Below are 18,292 nucleotides of genomic sequence, written 5' to 3' on the forward strand. Positions count from 1 at the left end.
TAGAAACACGGGCAAGAAAATAAATGTATTCACTGGGTGTCGCAAGAGCAAAGACTAAATAATCAAAGGTAACAGCAGCAGCAGCCAGGCGAAGAGACCCGCACTGTATCCTGCTCCCCCACTCCCAGACCTGCCCTCCTATTTATTGGCGAGACCTCCCTCCCTCCCTCCCTCCCTCCTTCCCGCTGGGTGCGAGTGCGTTGTGCGAGTGCTTAAGCCCGGGAAAAGTGCAGCCGTTCAGCCATGGTGGTTTTCAATGGCTTGCTGAAAATCAAGATCTGCGAGGCGGTGAACCTGAAGCCCACGGCGTGGTCTCTGAGGCATGCGGTGGGTCCCAGGCCACAGACCTTTTTGCTGGACCCTTACATAGCCCTCAATGTGGACGACTCCAGGATCGGGCAGACCTCGACCAAGCAAAAGACCAACAGCCCTGCTTGGAACGATGAGTTTGTCACCGATGTTTGTAATGGCAGGAAGATAGAGATGGCTGTTTTCCACGATGCCCCCATCGGGTACGACGATTTTGTAGCTAACTGCACTATACAGTTTGAGGACTTGCTGCAGAATGGGAGCCGCCACTTCGAGGACTGGGTAAGTGTTGGCGCTGTCGATACATACACGTACGTATGGTTTTTGGTGGAAGGGCTCTGGATGCAACATCTGTCTTACAGAGCCAAGTTGTCAAGGACATGTAATGGCTCTGAAGGCTTTTCCTTACTGCCACGCTTTGTTATGCTGTGATAGCCGTGGTTACTGTGTATCTAGTGCATGTGGTCTACAGGCAAGGGAGGAAAGAAAAATGTGCTGAATCTGAGTGAGAGATATGTAATTACTGCTTCAGTTTCTGAAATCACGTTACGTACATATAAGTCTAATTATTTTATTGTGTTTGAGAAACCTCAACCAAACGCATCCGTAACAGGATGTTACCACAAACCCCAGATCCAGCACTTAGACCAAATTCATCATTTCAGTGTGAACGCTCTTGGTCAGCCTGACAATGGATGAGCCTTAAAAATCCAGACCTGACCTCCGATATGAGACACTTAGGGTCTTCGTGTCACTTGAAAGATGATCAACACCTTTATGCATAGAGCTCTTGCAGTGCTTCTTCAGATGCCTGAAACTGATGAAAGGGTCCTGATGGATTTTGGCCCCAACCAGACAAATTCTGATGCCTGTATACATAATGTGTCTAACAGTTTCTACAGTGTCTGAAAGACCCAGAGGCCAATGTGCCCCAGTGGGTATACAAAAAAGCTGGAAAATCCTTGGTCTGACATTGTTAGGTACTATGGTTTAACATAGAAAAATCAAACAATTAAAAAAAAAAAGAAAGACAGGAAATGTGAATATACACATTTCACGTTTCTGCAGTTAAAGAGTTAAATGGTATATGCTTTAAGTACGTTGTATAATAAAGCAATACTAGCTGTCTTCTCATTTTAGATGTATTCTGCTTGACCAGCGTCTGAAATGTTTATGCTCATCTTTTTATGTGTTTATTATGGTCAGGTGTACCAGTCCAGGCACTATTTATTTGGCAAACAGACAAAAAACCCAGGACCAAAGTAAAAATAGCGAGAGCTAATAGCTCTGAGTTTCATTGTATTCTTTAGGGCTTCTTTACTTAATGCAGTGGTATAAAGAGGTGTCAGAGTGATGGAAAGAATTAGGCTCTATTTATGCTGATTAGGAGCTGTGTAACTTTACTATTAAAAGTTTTATGTTTACAACTTTAAAATATTTTTTGCTTCTGCTACATATATTACATTGTGATAATTAGGATCTAGATTGTTCTGATGCTCTGTAAAAGCTACACATTAGTAAGCTTGGATGGTAAAACTGGGTTATAGGCAGAGGAAAAGTAGCCAAATCAGGAAAAGACAAATGCAGCAGTATTGCAGATGTCTTTTACCTGGATTGAATGATAATCACGTTGTGGCTCTCCTGAAATCAAGAGGGGTTTCATCTGTGAGAGCAATGGACTGAGGACATCATGACAGAGTTTTACTGAAAGAATAATGATTTCCTATGTTCTTTTTGTGTATGGTACATGTTGTGAGTTTATTGCCAAGGAAGGACCTTGCAGGCTGCAGGTGCCAAGTTTAAATTTTGGTGGGGCTAGTGTGCTGAAGTATGTCCTGGCTTTGATTTTTAAGGTGAACTCAAATGTCTGAACACATTCCCATAGATAAATAGTGGAATTTGACAGATTGAGGCCCATTATAAACATGGTCTGGGAGGAACTACATTGCTGAATGGGATAAATGCTGTGTTTTATTGCACCAGGATTCATTGCTGTCCAGCGTTCATTGAGTGGGAGGAGAAGAGGGAGTGACTACATTTGTTGTCTGTAGATGTGATAGAACTGAGGACATGACAGTGGATCATAACTGGTCAGCTCATTATAACGCAGCTTTTGAAACATCACTTACCTTGTTTTGTGCCGTAAATCCTGATAGTTTGGACTTTGCTTCTATGGTGCATACACCATGCAGTGTACACCACCGTCTCCCTGTCACAGTTAGAATTGGTGGGGAGGCAAGTTTTTGTAGGAGTGTGCTTTACCCTTTCCAAAATCTTCCCTTTTGCTCAATGTGTCACTGTTATTGTAATACCAAGTGTGCTTACTCGACTCTGACTAGAAAGGGCCCTCCAGAAAGCTAGTTCTTAGAAAATCACACTGTTTTTTTTCTGTCCGATTTCCCTGAGTTGAAATAAGGCCTGTGGCCATGACGTCTCTATCTAGTCCGTAGTGAAGTAAATAGATTTATTGGTATCTTTATCAGTGTCTGGAGTCTATATTAAAACCTGAAAAAGAGAAGTCATTTATGAAATGAATGGGTTTCCCAGTACGTGGCCTAAACCAACGTTAGACTAAGATATGCTGGTATGACACAGTCAGTTTCTTCTGTTTAATAAGAGGACTAATTTTTTTCATTTTATTCTTGGCATCTAAGGCAGATATTTTTGTAGTACTCTTTCCCAACCTTATAACAAGCAAGTTAAAAGTAGCAATCACAGGACCCCATTCCTCCTTACTGCCTGAAATATCACATAAATGCAACCTAGGAAACACTCTTGGAGACCATGAAGTCTTTTTGTGTCATACTGAGGGTTTCCCTTTAAGGAGTCCTGGAAGTTTGAACTGGGTACCACATACCTGATGAGGGCGTTTGATGTAATTGCACTGCTGCCTCTCTTTACCTTCGGAGTGATGCAACAATTCTTGCAGCACTGGACTGTCACTATTTAAATAGATTTGAGAAAATGCTCATGTGCTGAGAACAGCTCTTGTCAATATATTAATAGCTTTAATGCTTTCGATCTCGTATAATACTGCCTGTATTTTTTGAAAGGAAATGTCAATATTTGTTTTATAATGTCTGCACTTGGGTCAAGGTTATGTTACTTACCCTGTAATATATTTTCAGGTTCTTGTCAGAAGTCCAAAATACAAAAAAGACTTGCAAAGAAACAATGTTTGTGGGTTTTCCCCAAAAAAGAAACTGTTTCTCTCTAGTCAGCTCACCTGCTTTGATTGGGGCTTTTTTTTGCCATTGTGCAAATCCTTGTATTTTTTTAAGAGTTGAGTTTTTTTAGGAAAATACAGGGTATTTTTCTCACTGCTAAGCCTGTGCTATATACTGATGCCATGGTTACAGTGGAAACACTGATGATAAACAAGTACAAAGCCTGAAATCATGATAGCGTCTATTGTATTAGGACAAGACAGATAAATGTGCAGAATCCTCGTTCCTTTTATCTACAGAGTATTCAGCAGCTGCAAAAAATGTTATCTGATATGTATACTCTCTGTATGTATATATTTTAAAAAAATCAAAGTTGTGGCCTAAAACAGCAGTTCAGATTTTACCTGATGGAAGCTTTTAAAAACAATATATCCTTTTTAAAAAAAAAAATAAAATGAATATACAGTATTTGTTTGAGTTCCTAAAAAATGCATAGTGACAATTAAAAAAATGGCTGCTTTCCCAGTGGTGCATCAATACAGACACAGCACAGTAAAAGTGTCAGTTTTGCAGATTTTTTTTTTAGTCATGGTTACAATGCCGTTTTTAAAAAGAGCTTTGGACTTATGACATTACAGGCTTTTCGGTAAGCATATAAAATATTATGCAGAATGGCACAGAGCTTTCAAGAGGATATTGGTGAACTTAACACTTTGAAAAATAGGAAATAAACAGCCTGCAAATTCTGCTTGCAAACCAAACTAATGACGTGAAAGCTGTGGAAGATCTATTTTGTTGAGTTAGATAATTCAGGTAGTAAAAAATATCTTTATCTAGCATTCTGACATGTGGCATAGGTAAATGTTGCGCTAGAGTTGGTAATGCAGCTCCATTTTAATGAGTAGCATTGAGATCAGGGAGGAAAATTCCGTTGATACTTACTTAGCCTTGTGGTTACACTCCTGTGAATTAGCACGATCGATGTTTATGTGTTTGGATGATTGGTAGTATGGGTTCTGAGTTCAAGTTCACTTTCCAGAGTTGCCGATAGATGAAATCAGTGTGATGGGACCTGTGCCAAAGACTCCATCTAAGGGTCTTAGCCATTAGCCCAGCTGGATGCGAGAAAACTTATTGAGTCGTCCTAAGAAATCCTTTTGCAGGCCGAGTAGCAGGGCTCACTAAATCAGTCAGGATATCATGACGTTTAACAAGTAAAGCCTTTATTTCCACTGAAAATATTTTACAGCTATATTTAGGTTAATGAAACAAGTTTAATTTTCTGCTGTCATAAAAAAATCCCTGACACCGTCAGGAAAAAAATAAAATGCAGATTTCAGTCAACTTTCTTTGCTAGTCCTAAATATCTTCCATAGTATTTTTTTTTTTAATCTTCAGTGCTGCTTCTTAAGATCTAATTTTGAAACATTACACTTTTTAAAAAAGCATCCTTTCAAATTTCCATTTTATCAATGTGAAGCTAGTCATGCAACTGTGCCACCACTGCATAAAACCAGTTTATTATGAATTAATATGTCAGTAAGAAGCTGATGATGAGTTATGGGAAATGGCACGGGGAAAAAATATACTGTTTTACATACTTGTTGAACTGTATTGTATTTTTCTGTCATGATTACAGTGTACTATTGAAGGAATTTTCCTGTTAGGAAATACTAGGTCTTGCAGTTACAGTCCATGCAGTTTAGACACCTAGGCTGGTGCTTTGAATGTCACCCAAAAGGCAATAGCAGGAGAGGGATTAAAACTCTTCTGAGTCCTTGGTCCCGTGAGCTGTTCATGGATGTGAGAAGTAGAACTGTCTCCTTCAAGTACCTGTAATCTGAATTAACTAGAAAGACTACTTAGGTGCTTACCAGAGTTCTTCTGTTTGTTTTTTTTGGGGGGGTTGGTGTTTTTGTTTGTTTTATTTCCATTCCTGTTGCTAAATGGGAACTCCTTTCAGTCAGCAGGTGAGCTGTTGTAGCTGGCAAACAGAGGGTGGAATTGTCATAATTTTAGCACAGGTTGCCCTGCGTGTTAAGCTCTGCTGAAGGTTGGCATTGGGCTAGCAGAGTGTGATTGTAGCGTATTTTTATTTTCATCTGCTGGCTGAACTTATCTTTTCTGGTGGTGTTGAAAGGCCTAGGATTTTGCTTGTGAAAGCTTTACATCTCATCTAAACTGCAGTTCATGGGCTGCTGAAAAGCATTGTTATCAGAAGACTATTTGTTGAAATGAAAGGGAAATTGCTGTCCTGTTTGCTAGGTTTCTGCATGACAAGGCTGTCACTGAGCAAGGTCTGTCAGGTTTGGGGGGTGAGCATGAACGAGCTAGAGGGGATCACCATGGTTTCACAAGGACTCAAGCATAATTGTGAGGGTGGATGGTTGTCAGGAGAAGGTGGAAGATTTTGGAGAGCACTTTCTGCAGGTGGGGGTCTTCCTTGCCTTCTCCTCCAGCCTGTCTCCCTGCTGTGCCTCCTCTTTTTCCTCTCTGCTGGGGATGTGGTACAGTCACCATGCAGCTCACCCACTATCAATCCTTTTCTACAGCTGCGTATAAATCTACTCCTACTCCCTGTTAGATATGTTCTCTTCTAACAGCTCTTGCTTACCTGCAGTGCTTCCCAGCCTGCTGAGAAGCAACAGAGGGAGAAAAAGCTGCCTCTGTGGTTGCTACTTCAGGCAGAGAGAAAGCACAAATTGGGGAAAGCAAGAGGTGAGGCATGGAGAGAAACCTGGAGGAAGCTTAGATGCTATCGTAGATGCTGCCCCACATACTCCGGCTGCCCTTTTGGCAACAGCAGAAAGCTACACGTGTAGGAGACAGGGATAGGTGAACTAACTAGTTAAAGGCTGTATGTTGCTCACTGACCTGGTTTGGGTTTTTGGTGTGTTTTTTTGCCTGCTTTGCTCAGCATATAGCTTTTGAAGTCTCACTTCAGACGTGAAAAAAAATTGCTCAGGTCATGAAAATGTGTAGTGGAGCATGTGTTTCACTTAGCACTGAGTTAGCATTCATGTAAGTCAGGATTTGATCCCATGACTTAACAGAATCTCATCCTATTATTGCTAATACCAATACTAATACAAAGTTCCACACAGCCTAAGTAATTTGACTGAACTCTGCAGAGAGTATTTTTTAGAACTAAGTTACTGGTAACAGAGTCCACTTCATAAAAGCTGGACTTCAAGAAATGTCCAGGTGGAGTGATAACAATTCCTACATGTCCTTCTTCTGCTGGTTTTTAGACAGTGTGTATCATTATTCCAGCTCAGGCGGTTCCGTAGATAGCATGGAGAACTTCATGTTCGTAAGTAAAGCCCTGATCTCATTGGGTTCACTGGGTTTCATGCAGGCATGTGTTTAAATTCTTTCCTCAACTGGGGCCTGTGTTCCAAGGGAAAACTGAGAATAAATAACATTTAACAACATCATTTACTTTTATTTTACTCTTATTTATTGTTCTTTTGCAAATCTTGCACATGCAAGCCCGGTTTCTGCTTTCCTCAGCCATCAAAACTAAATCTCTGCCATCCCAGTCCAGAGTTCTTTAAATGTTGCTGAAGTGAGGATTTGATGTAAGTAGGAATTGTAGGATTTGGCATCTAACTGTGATAGTTTCCACACCCTAACTAAACTTCCATTTAGGTGAACTTTTTGAAGGTTTTCAAATTTCAGAGAGGAGGCAGTGAATACAATTTGTAAAAAATTGAAAGTAAGAGCTTTTCTGATTGGAATTTGATGGTTGAATTCAGTTCTGCTTTACCTGGCACTGTCTTAATCTCCTTTTTCTCACCCCAGTTATTAGACTCTAAGAGAAAGACATCTGCAGTTCATGGAAGGAGGTGTTTTGGAAACAATAGGGTGTGCAAGTAATGAGAAATCCATGAGAGGATTGAGAAGAGACTGTTCCCCCTCATCCCCATGAAAAGGTAGGGCGAGAATGATCTGAATACCGTATAAGATCAGAAGTCCAAAGACAGCTTGGAAAACTGCCAGTTCGGTGAGGGGGAACCAAACAAACCCTTTTGCCAAGCCAGATAGAGCAAGGTCTGAGGAATGGGGTGTTTCACGTGCCCTCTTGAGTCACATACATTGTAGCACTTACAAGGGTTTCTGCCATTTGGGAGCAAAGTGATAATTACAGAAGGCTGGCAAGAAGTTTTAACCTTGCATTTGTAAGCGACTGCTTTCCTGTTTGGCAGGGAGTCACTAAAAGATTTAAAAAGTATGTTCAGCAGTATTAATATGAAACTGCAACTGTAAAGCTAATAAATAATTCTAGAGATTGGGTAACTTTCGTGGCAGTTATGTACTTTGCACTATATTTTAGTAAAGCAAACTGCAAATAAATATCATGTAAGAACATCTGCAGAATCATTATCTACCATGACCATTATTCACAGTCAGTAGCTTGAATTGCTAGTACAGTTGATTTCTAAGTATGCTCTTGCTTACATTCTTCCAAGAGTTAAAAAATCTTAAATTATCACTGCTGTGATTTAGCAGAAGTTACAAAAGCCAAGATTTCACATACTTCTGAATAGCACAGCTGAAAAATCTAGTGATATTGGCATGTTCCCATTAAATATAACAGGAGTTTTAACGTTTATTTTATTGGAAGCAGTGCTGGAGAAATGCTGCACAGTTCTAAGAGCTTTTTCCCCAATGAACTCTATAGGTCCTGAATTGTTGAAGAACAGAAATAAAGAACATTTCTTTCGGAATTAAGAGGCAAAATTTGATTCCATCAGAGGCCTGTAGGCAGCCATTTCTGCCTTATATTGGCTAACTTGAGCTGATTTAATTGTTCCAGACAATAGAGTCATTTTTGGTTGTTTCTGGTGTCCTGCTGGGCAATTTCATTACAAAAATGCATGAATAATGGCTAGATGTTACCAAGTAAATTTCATGTCTACATTTTTTTGAACAGTGAGCCCCCATTGTATCTCTGTGTCTTAAATGAAAGGTAGGCAAACTTAATACTTAGTGTTTCCCTCTTAGTATCTTTCAGTACTTTACAGTATAAATATATAATGAGCCTCTTTCATGAGGGACCAGAGCTTCATCACAGTTTAGAACTCTTCGTTTTTCAGTACATTAAAAAATGTATGGCTTTGTCAATGTTAGTATTTTTAAGTATCTATCGATAGTATTGTAATAGAACTGACGCAGATGTAATGGTGGAGGCATGATGGGAAGACTGATGCATACTCTGCCTGGGTGATGAAGAAATGGTTGGAATTGCTTTGCTCTGTTTCACAGATTAAAACCCAGCAAGGCAGCAGTGTTTTCTACTTCCTTGTTTTCTTCTTCTTTATTATCTGTTCTGTCTTTGTGCTGCCAATTCTCCATCTTTCTTTATCTGTTCTGGCTTCAAGATGGTCAAGAAATTGTAGGGTGACCTTCACAAGATTGCGTAAGGTTTTGATGTTGGCAATGCTAGCAGGTTACGTGAATGCAATGTCCTGCTGTAGATCTTTACAGACAGTACAGTTTTCTTGCTGGGACCATATTTACTCATTGCATAAGTCTTTGCGGCATCTGTCAACTTCCCTTTATTTCGTGGTGAGATTGATCCATGGACTTTGAGAGCGATATCTGAGAATGTGTTGGAAAAGGAAAGGCTAAAGGTCGCTCATGCTGCATCCACTTTGTTCTCGTCCTTATGTGGTTTTAGTTTGACTTATTGAAAAATGTTTTTTTGTGTTTTCCTCTCTGTTTCCTTGCCTTTTCCTCCCTTGTAACCTCATGGTGCCTTGGCACCTCTTGAACATTTGGGCTCCTTTAGCCTTAATCCACTGCTGTCACCTTATCCTCAAGTCCTTGCTCTGTATTTTAACGTTTCCTTATTTTAATTTTTTTTTTTGGTTATACTTCCCATATTGTTGTTATTCCCATCATCCCAAGTCCTTCCCTCTTCTTGTCACTCTGGTGGACCACTGAGTTCTTTGAGTCAGTAGGGCTCAGAGGCATCTTCAGGATCTGAAGCTCTGTGGGATTTGCCCAGCCACTCGCATTCAGAGCATGTCCCCGCTGTGCTCCTCAGTGAGCAGCAGGGAACTAACTCATCAGACTCGTGGCTGTCAGAGTGGTTATCTTCCATCAGAAGAAGTGATGCACTGAGTTCCCAGTTAGTAATACTACAGAAATGTTTGAAAGAAGATGTGTAATATGGTAGCTTTGAACTTTCAGCAAAATGCTCTGGTTTTAGCAGAGTCAGTGGGATATTGGAGGAACATGATCTGTCCCTGAAAACTGGGCTCTCCCAAGGAATGGAAACACTGCTGTAAAATTTTAGTTGATACTGACTGTTGGGATTTTCAGGGACTCCTAATCACAGAAAATACCTAGTATTGTTTGGTATTTTTAGTTTATATAAACTGAAATTATGGTGAGAGACTGTAGTTGTAGTTTAGCAGCAGCCTATCAGTTCAGATTATCTTGGTGTCCTAACTCAAAATCTCAGGGAGAGAGGCGATAGTGGAAATTTTGCTGGAGATATTAGGAGATCCTGATGATGATGTGATGTTTCTCTTCAAGGAGTTTACAAGTTTAGAGGGACAGCCCTTATGATCTAGTCCATGGTTTCCAAATTTCTGGTTATTTCTGACTGTCTTATATAGCTTTAAGAAAGTTTGAGATCACCCACTTTAAGGGAACTACAGGAATTTTTCTGTATAATTCTGTATAATTGCTGTATAATTCCATGAAAGCTGGTATTAACTGTATTATTATGTTTGAGCTTTTATCTTTGTCAGTATCTGCGTTAGAACACTACCAGTACAGACACTGCAAATACAGACATGATATATAGAGTTAATCTTATGTACGAATGTCACTGGATGATATATAGAGTTAATCTTATGTACGAATGTCACTGGGCTGAGATAGCCTTTGTTAAGTTTTATTCCACACCTTTACTCTTTGTGCCAGCAAGTTCTCAGAGCCGTATCAAGGCTGTGAGAGGAGGAAAGAGGAAAGAAAAGTTTTATTAACTTCTCATACTGATTTAGTAGATGTGTTATGCATTGCATCATGAACAAGTGACAGAGCTTTTCACCTGACTAGAAAAACCTTGTAGCTCTTTCTAATAACCTTTATGCAACACTTTTTTCTTTATTTTTATGTATGTAACACAGTCTATTACTTGAAGAAGAGTATTGGTTTAGTGGTCGTATTTAGGAGGTAGCTTTGCATATGCATTTTTTATGAGGCCATGTGAGAGGTTTTAAAATGCAAATTCAGCTAAACTGATTTTTACCAATTCTGTGGTCCATTAGCAGCCCAGACACCATGACCTAGACAAAAACCTGTGATCTCTTATGGGCTCTTTCCTTGCCAGTTCGCTCTCATTCTTTGTGTCTGCTTTGCCAATTTATTGCAAGGTGTCTTGGGCAGGGGATGTCGTATTGCCTTCTTGTAGATATAATTTAGATTGTGGGGTCCCAATTCTTTTTTGAAAGGTGTTTGCTGTACAATGGCAGCATGGTATAAAAAAATAGATGAGATACAGTTGACCTCTGTTGTAGCCCAGTGCAGTCCTTTCAGGAGAAACTTTTCTGTGGTTTTGGGGTTTTTTTGTTGGTAAGTGGATGTGAGAGTAAGCAAAAAAACCAATCTACTTTAAACAAACTCAAAAGAAGTTGGTTGTTTATGCCATATACTAATGACTGGAGGGCAGACAGGATGTAAGTTTGCGCACCAACTCAAAGCTTATATTCCTTTATTGATTTTTATGGAAATTTCTTTGTGCAGTGTACTGTTCGTGAATGTGTTGGTCAGAACTGTTGGTTTTGTCCAATAAGCTTTCTCTTCACTTTGGGAAGTACGTTTTTTCTTGCAAGTGGTATTGTTCAGAGCTTTTTTAGAGTAAAAAGAACAACAACACACAAAACAAATGAACTAAACCAAAACTGTAACATTTTAGTGTTTTCTGACTGATACTTCATTGATAAAACAATAGTAAATCACAGGATATTTGAACAAATGAAACACAACTGATCTGTAGCCTTGTTTGACTGTACTCTGGACAGCAAATTGATAGGCTGTGACATGTTCCAACTGTTGTATTTAGTTTTAAATGTGTACACTCTCCAGCCAAGCACTGTTTTGCTGTATTGTTATTAGTAACGTAAAGCTTTCAAAATCCTTGGTGTAATCTGAAGTTTACATTTTTTAAAAAATCAGATTTAAAATCAGATGTGAAGTGTGAGAATGTAATTTTGTCTTTTATGCTTTCCTGGAAGACTGAGGTAAAGAAAAAAAGCATCTGAGTGAAATAGAAGGCAGGCATAGTGAGGAACAGGGACAGCTCTGGTGAAGCCTCTTTTCCCTGTGGCAGTCTCCTGCTGGACTGTATGGGCTGCTTCTTGGGACCCGGGCGTGATTGTGGCAGTGATCAGTAAGACAAATTACAGGCCAAACGTTTTGTAGAACTGCCAAAAAGTTTGCAGCTCTTCCAGCAACTCTGAATCAGCCCTGCACCCTGCTTGCAGACTACCAAGTAAAATCTGCTTCCCAGCAGCAGTGTGCTGGTCTGCAGAACCCCTGTGTATGAGCTTTGTGCACGGTTAATCAACTTTACACTGCAAATAATGTGAAGTCTCAGAGATGTTTTATGCATCTATGAAAATGTACTTGATCTTAGTGATATCCCCAGTAAGGCAGGAATGAAGTGCTGAAACCTTCTTGGAGCATGGATGCATGCATACATTCTGTCAGGGTGACAGTTCTGAATATGAGAGTTACTGCTTTCTCTTTGTTAACACTTAGAACATGTTAAGCTGTGCAGAAGCAAAATTCATAGTTTCCTCCTGGAGGAGCTTATGCTGTAAAATAAGAAAACTTCTTATCAGTCTTTTGGATAATAGGGTCATAAACTACAGTATAAGATCTATAGGGGTTTTGGACCTGTGTATCAAGATAGAAGTGACATGCAAAAGGCTAACACAAAATGCCTAACTACATAGAAATCTTCTCAGAACAGAAGTATGCAAAAGAAGTAAATGATGTGTTATTGCAACTTTTAAAATTTTATTTGATGGCCCTTAGGGAAGCAGTAGTTCTCTGAGTAGTTAAGGGAGAGTGTTTTTATTCGCATGAGTCAGCAGAGAAAGAGGCTGAAGCTTAAGCCGTGTGCCAAACCAAGGAACATGTAAATAAGACGGACAGTCAACAAAGTGAAGCCACTTTGTAATAGACCAGATGACACAAGTAAGGAAGATCATATTTGCAGCAGGCCTTATTTAAATAAAAATTTCAAAATGTTGTTAATAGGTCACAATATAAAAATGAGTGTCATCAGTATTCCTTCATTTTCCTTAGTGTTTATGTTAACAGGTGAGGTTGGTGAATTAATTTTTCACAGTGCGCAAAGTGTTCCTGATCCTGATTACTTTATGGTCTGAAGTTTTAGTAAGCCGTGAGGTAATGTGTAGTAACTTCAACATAATCTTGCTTTGAACTGGTCAGACAAGTTTTTACACACTTAGTTGTCCTGCAACTACTTGTGATATAACACATTATCTCTTCTTCTGTAATTCTTACCTTTATTTTCTTTCACATAATTCCTTCAAACAGTTGAGGATATCAGTAATGGGAAAGGATGAGATGGGTGTTCTTTCATAATTCCGGTGTAAAATCTTACAAAATGCATAATCTAGCCTTTTATATCAGTGTTCCAGAAGAGGCCTTTGTCTGCTTTAGATTTACACATATTATACATAGATTTTTATCTGTCTTAGGTAGTAATGAAATTCATTAGCAAAATATCTGACTCTGGAGAATCTTGAGCATAGTCATCTTCAGCATTCCTGAAAAGAAGTGTAATGGATGAGGAAACTGTATTCCTCTATGTCACCCAGAACTATGGCACAAGCATTATGGTTTTGATCTCGGAGTTTTGCAATGGAGGTGTCAGTATCCTCATTTTTGCAGACGGGAGAGTTGGGCTGAGACCTGCTCTACAGAAACAAGGTTTCTGCCTGATACCCTTGGATATATTTATTTCTATCATCTTGCAGCTTTTTCCTTACTTGTCAATGACACTTGTTACGTTTTCCAGAAGAAGGATTCTTACCGTCATTTTTCTATTTCCTTCTCGTAACATAGCTTTTGCAGGCTTTTAGGTTTATGATTTGGTCGGGTGGGTTTTTTCCTGTTTTGTTTCTGCAACCACTTTTATTGTGGAGATGCTTTCCTTCAGCTGCAGTGAACAAACAGAAATGGGGGGCCTCTGTCTTGCTGCTTTCTTGACACTGAACGTATGGATCTATAAAACCAGACTTCCATGCTGTCAAAGCAGAGTCAGTAGTTTGACTTGTAGTTGGGCTGCCTCTCTGGATGACTAGCCGGGGGCAGCACCAGCTTTACTGTTACAAAGCAGAAATATACCGTCTGGAGGTGTCCTGCATACCTGTACTTGGCGTGCCTCCAGTGCTGACCCTACCTGTATGTGGATATACATAGACTGTCAAAGGAGCTGAAGAGCTGAGTGTGCAGATCCCTCTGAAATGTGCAACAAATTGTTTTGAGCACCTTTGAAAGTTGTTGTCATCCATCCTAACTCATAGTTTTTTATATTGTTTGTAATTCCATAACTGTAATTAATACGGTAGAAGACAGCAGCAGATAAAATGTAAAGTTGAAGTATTTGCTACTCGATCAGGTATGCAGTAAATTCAGAGGAAAGGAGGCTTCCATTTGGGTCGCTCATTTGAGGAGACAACATTTAAATTTCCTTTTTAGGGCCTCGTCTTTGTTTACTAGCGATAGAAAGGCTTAGGATCCTACAGCTGGAGTTGTGTGAAGAGGGACTAAGTGCAGCTGGTGTGTGCTGTGGAACAGCTGTGCAGTGCAGCAAAGCCTGATAGCCCAACACCTGAGTGTGTTTATAAAACAGATTCAGTGAGATTATATTGGTGTTGCCTGCCTGGCAAACTACTAGCCTGTGGTTTACACAAGGCTGTCCCTGGTTTTGAAAAAGCCACAGAGTCACTACACCGGATATGCTAACATGGCTTGGGGTTAACATGTTTTGCTTCAGGACTATCCCGGGTGGGATACATTTGGTGCAGATTCTAGCAGCTGAGGCTTTATGAATTTGAGGAACAGAGATTCTGGGGAAATTAAAAGGCAGTGCCAGTTTAGCTACTCAGAGTTGTTTTGCAAAATGGTTCATTATTTATTTATTGTGTTTGGAGCTCCAAAGAGGTGAGGATAGGACACAGCATACCTGTTGCCATCCTTTCACAGTGAATAAGTGGCATTCTGTTGGGTATTTTGATATTTTTTGATATTTGTGTATATTATTGAGCTTCCTGATCAGTGTAAATTTAACACCTGGACTTGTTAGTGTAGTAAAGCCTTTTACTTACAGTTCTTTCATCTGAAAGATACTGTGCAGACATGACAGAAAAAATGTCAGAATGTGGATTGTTACGGTCAATCATGCTACAAGTAGTCAATGACAGGAATATCAATTTGGTGGTATTATGTGAAGCTGAAGGCATTCGAGTGCAAAGGTGATGAATTTATGACTTCAGTTACCTGCAGTTTTCAGCTGTTCATGAGATTTGACTTTAAACTCTCAACTTAGGTATTTTTGTATGGCCATCCAAAATTTAATATTGACTTTGCGATACACCGGTCAGTGATCTACAGCAAGAAACCAGTGCCCTTAGAATATTTTCTTATGGATTTGTTTGATTGAAAATATATGTGGCTTATGAAATTCAGTTAGAATAGCGGCTTAAGGGAGTATGTTAACAGCTTGATTTCTTACTTTAGGCTTATAATAGACACCTTTGACTGCAGAGAAGCCACGATTTTATTGTACTAGGCAAATACAAGAAAATGTGGTGCCCAGATAAAATGAATTCTCTTCAAATTCTCCTAGTGTCACAGGTTTACTTTCCTGAAACAGTAACACTGATTAAAGGTGAACTTTGTTAAGACTGAATGTTTTGAATGTATAAAAAAATCGAATGAATACTAAATAGATGCAGATTTGTTTATTAATATTGTTGATAGGTCAACATACAATGTGAGACTGTATCAGTTATCACTTCAGTGTGAAGTTAGCAATTGCGTCCTCACTTCTTAAAACATGAATGTGGTATATTAAATGTTCATCTCAAGGCTGACATATTTCAACAGTAAAAAAGAGAGTGTATGGGAGGGGTACCCAGCAGCCCTGAAAGTATCTCTGCTCACAAGCCACGTTCCTGGTAAGAGCTTTAATCAGAAGATGCTGGGTAGGTAACTCGTTTGTGCCTTAAAATGCCATCTACCCTGAATCTCAGATCCTATGTCTCGGGGCTCACATCTTCAAAGCCACTGGCTCACTGCTGCTTTCCTGCAAACCTGCTATCCTAAGGAATACTACTTTTCCAGTGCCTCTTCCCTCTTGTACCTTACTTGCCCAGTGCTATTTGTAATCACTGTTTAATTGGTGGCTGTTTGCATCTCCTCGGATCCTTGCAGAATTTAAAGATCATGGTGACAGGCTGTATTTATCAAAACTCCTATGAGGGATTCTGGTTGAGAGTATATAGCCACAGAAGGCCATGCATGTGCTAGCCTGATTTAGAAAATAATAAAATTTAGTTTTGGCTCAAAATAACAGGAGTACATGAGGGTGAGAAAGAGTGAAATAATTTAGCTTCATTTATTTAGGTATGTATGCTCAACTCATTCTGAATTTTCTTTCCTGTTGGGAATCTAGGAAAGGAGATGTCATTCTCTACCACCTGTGTGTTCTTTTTTTTTTCTCTGGAGAAAGAAAGGCTGTTAGCAGCTTTAGTTACAGTTAACATATTTAATCATTAGAAAGCTTAATTTGAAGACCTACTTTGTTACACTGTGTTTCCCAGTGGCTCCATTCAAATACGAGATCAGTATAATGGATAAAACACATTAAGGCTGTGAATACGTGTCATGGGAAGACGTTGTGTTGACTGGAAGGGGAGATGTTGAGCAGCCTCCCTTTTAGGGCCGTGTGAATGATAACTCTGTGAAAGCAGATACAGAAGGAAAACATGTTACTGAGAGAGAACAAAAGCAAGTTTGGTCAGGTATTTCAAGGCCAAGGCAACTCAATTGAGTTATTACTGGCTCTTATTAGCATGCCTGAAAAAAAGCAATGTTCTTTGCTTAAGCTGGGTGGCCCTTGGAAAGGGGAGAGATTCTTTCCTGCCTTTTGAAATCATCAAAGAATATGAGAGTAATCATTTCCAAAGTTATCTCTATGTCGGAAAGCCTCACTGTTCAGGATAAGCCAGGGTAAACAAAGGACAAATAGGAAGTGACTTTTAAAAAGTATGGATTTGAACCTGTGAGGTGCTGAGTGTCTCCAGTGAAATGCTGAGCTTGCTTGATTTCCAGTAAGTTTATGCCTCTCAGTTCCTGACAGGATCAGTCCTAAGATTAGATCTACTCTCTGAAGTAAAATCAGGTTACTGCTGTCAGCTTTTTTTAACTGCCGATATTGCTTGCCATGCACATCATCCGTGCTCTGTATGTACACAGACGTGTACTGCACTTGAGTAGAGATAGAAGCTGATCTACAGGGACTGTATTACTTACATATTTTCATTGTTTGTCTGTTGTACTAATAAGAACTCTGATATGAAAATGAGATGTCAAAGAGGGTAAAACAAAATACCAGATACTTCCTGGCAAAAGGAAGTTTCTCCCGCTTCAGTTTTGTTCTCATGTTTAGGAGCATTTGCACATGGGTTTTGCCTATGTGAAGTAAAATAATGCCAAATTTTTAGTACTTTTCATCAGTAGATTCCTAACTGGCTAACAATTTGATGAATTGCATATGTGTTGAATATGCACTCAAGACCTTTAGGTAGAGGAGCATGTAGTGGTGTAGCACTGTCAGATGAATTGCAAAGCCCTTCACCTTTAGCTTTGTTGACTTTAGTGGAGTCATTCATGGTGTATGGGTGTCTCAACACACCACAGCTTGCATGGAAATTCAGAGCTTGCAAAGGATGTTTGAATTAGACTCCTCCTCTCCTACTAACACATACTTTACTGTCCCTGTAAGATTAATTTGCTACCAATATTCTGACTGCAGTCATTGTCAATGTTATTTGCACTAAGGGTGAGTATAATGAGACCTTAGTGCTAGTCACGCGGAAGGGGAAAACTACCTGCTTCTTCGCAGCGGTTTCTAGAAGTTACGTGAGGAGATTTACATGCTCTAAGCATGAACTGAGAAATGTAAATGCAATAAGCCAGACTAATTCAGTTCTCTCATTATTTATTGCTGTTGTGATGAGCAAGTGGCTGTAATTTTTGCATCTGGTTGTTTCAGCATGTGGAAATAAAACACTTACCTGAAATGGTACTGATGTTTTTATTGGCATGACAGAAATGAGGCATGGTTCCTTCTTTTTTTCTCCTGAAATATTAAACCTATGCTAATGTTACATAGAAAGTTTGGATCTTCTTCAGACAAAGGGATTTTGATTAAATTATACCTTTCCCAGGGTTTGTGTGTTGCTCTTTTTTCTGTGGCTTGAATAGAACTTGTGTGTTCATTGACCCTTCCACTATATGGATTATAAACAAAATGGAGGCAAAGAGGAGGAAAAATTAGACAGACTTTTAAAAGAAACAGTTGCTTTATTCTACCAAAGCTCCTGCCTCAGGCTTCAGTGCTCAAAGTTCCATCAAACAGGTTCTTCTACCTCTTGTTTCCTCATTCCTCCTGAGGAGAGTCAAGCTGACCATGCCTAATTAATCACGAGGCTTCAGAGCATTCCTTATGCTCCAGAGAAAGAGTGCCTCCATGCCCG

General features: G+C 39.5%; 1 protein-coding gene across 1 annotated transcript in view; it reads left to right on the plus strand.

Moving 5' to 3' along the window:
* Positions 1 to 243: 243 nt before the first annotated feature.
* The window catches only part of PRKCE (protein kinase C, epsilon), a 284,427-nt gene continuing 266,378 nt past the window's right edge, over positions 244 to 18,292 (plus strand). The window contains exon 1 of the mRNA XM_009865685.1: positions 244 to 591. Within this exon, the coding sequence (XP_009863987.1) occupies positions 244 to 591 (348 nt within the window). The remainder of the gene's footprint in view (positions 592 to 18,292) is intronic.

This window comes from Apaloderma vittatum, unplaced genomic scaffold, assembly GCF_000703405.1.
Source record: "Apaloderma vittatum isolate BGI_N311 unplaced genomic scaffold, ASM70340v1 scaffold313, whole genome shotgun sequence".
Classification (NCBI taxonomy): Eukaryota; Metazoa; Chordata; class Aves; order Trogoniformes; family Trogonidae; genus Apaloderma; species Apaloderma vittatum.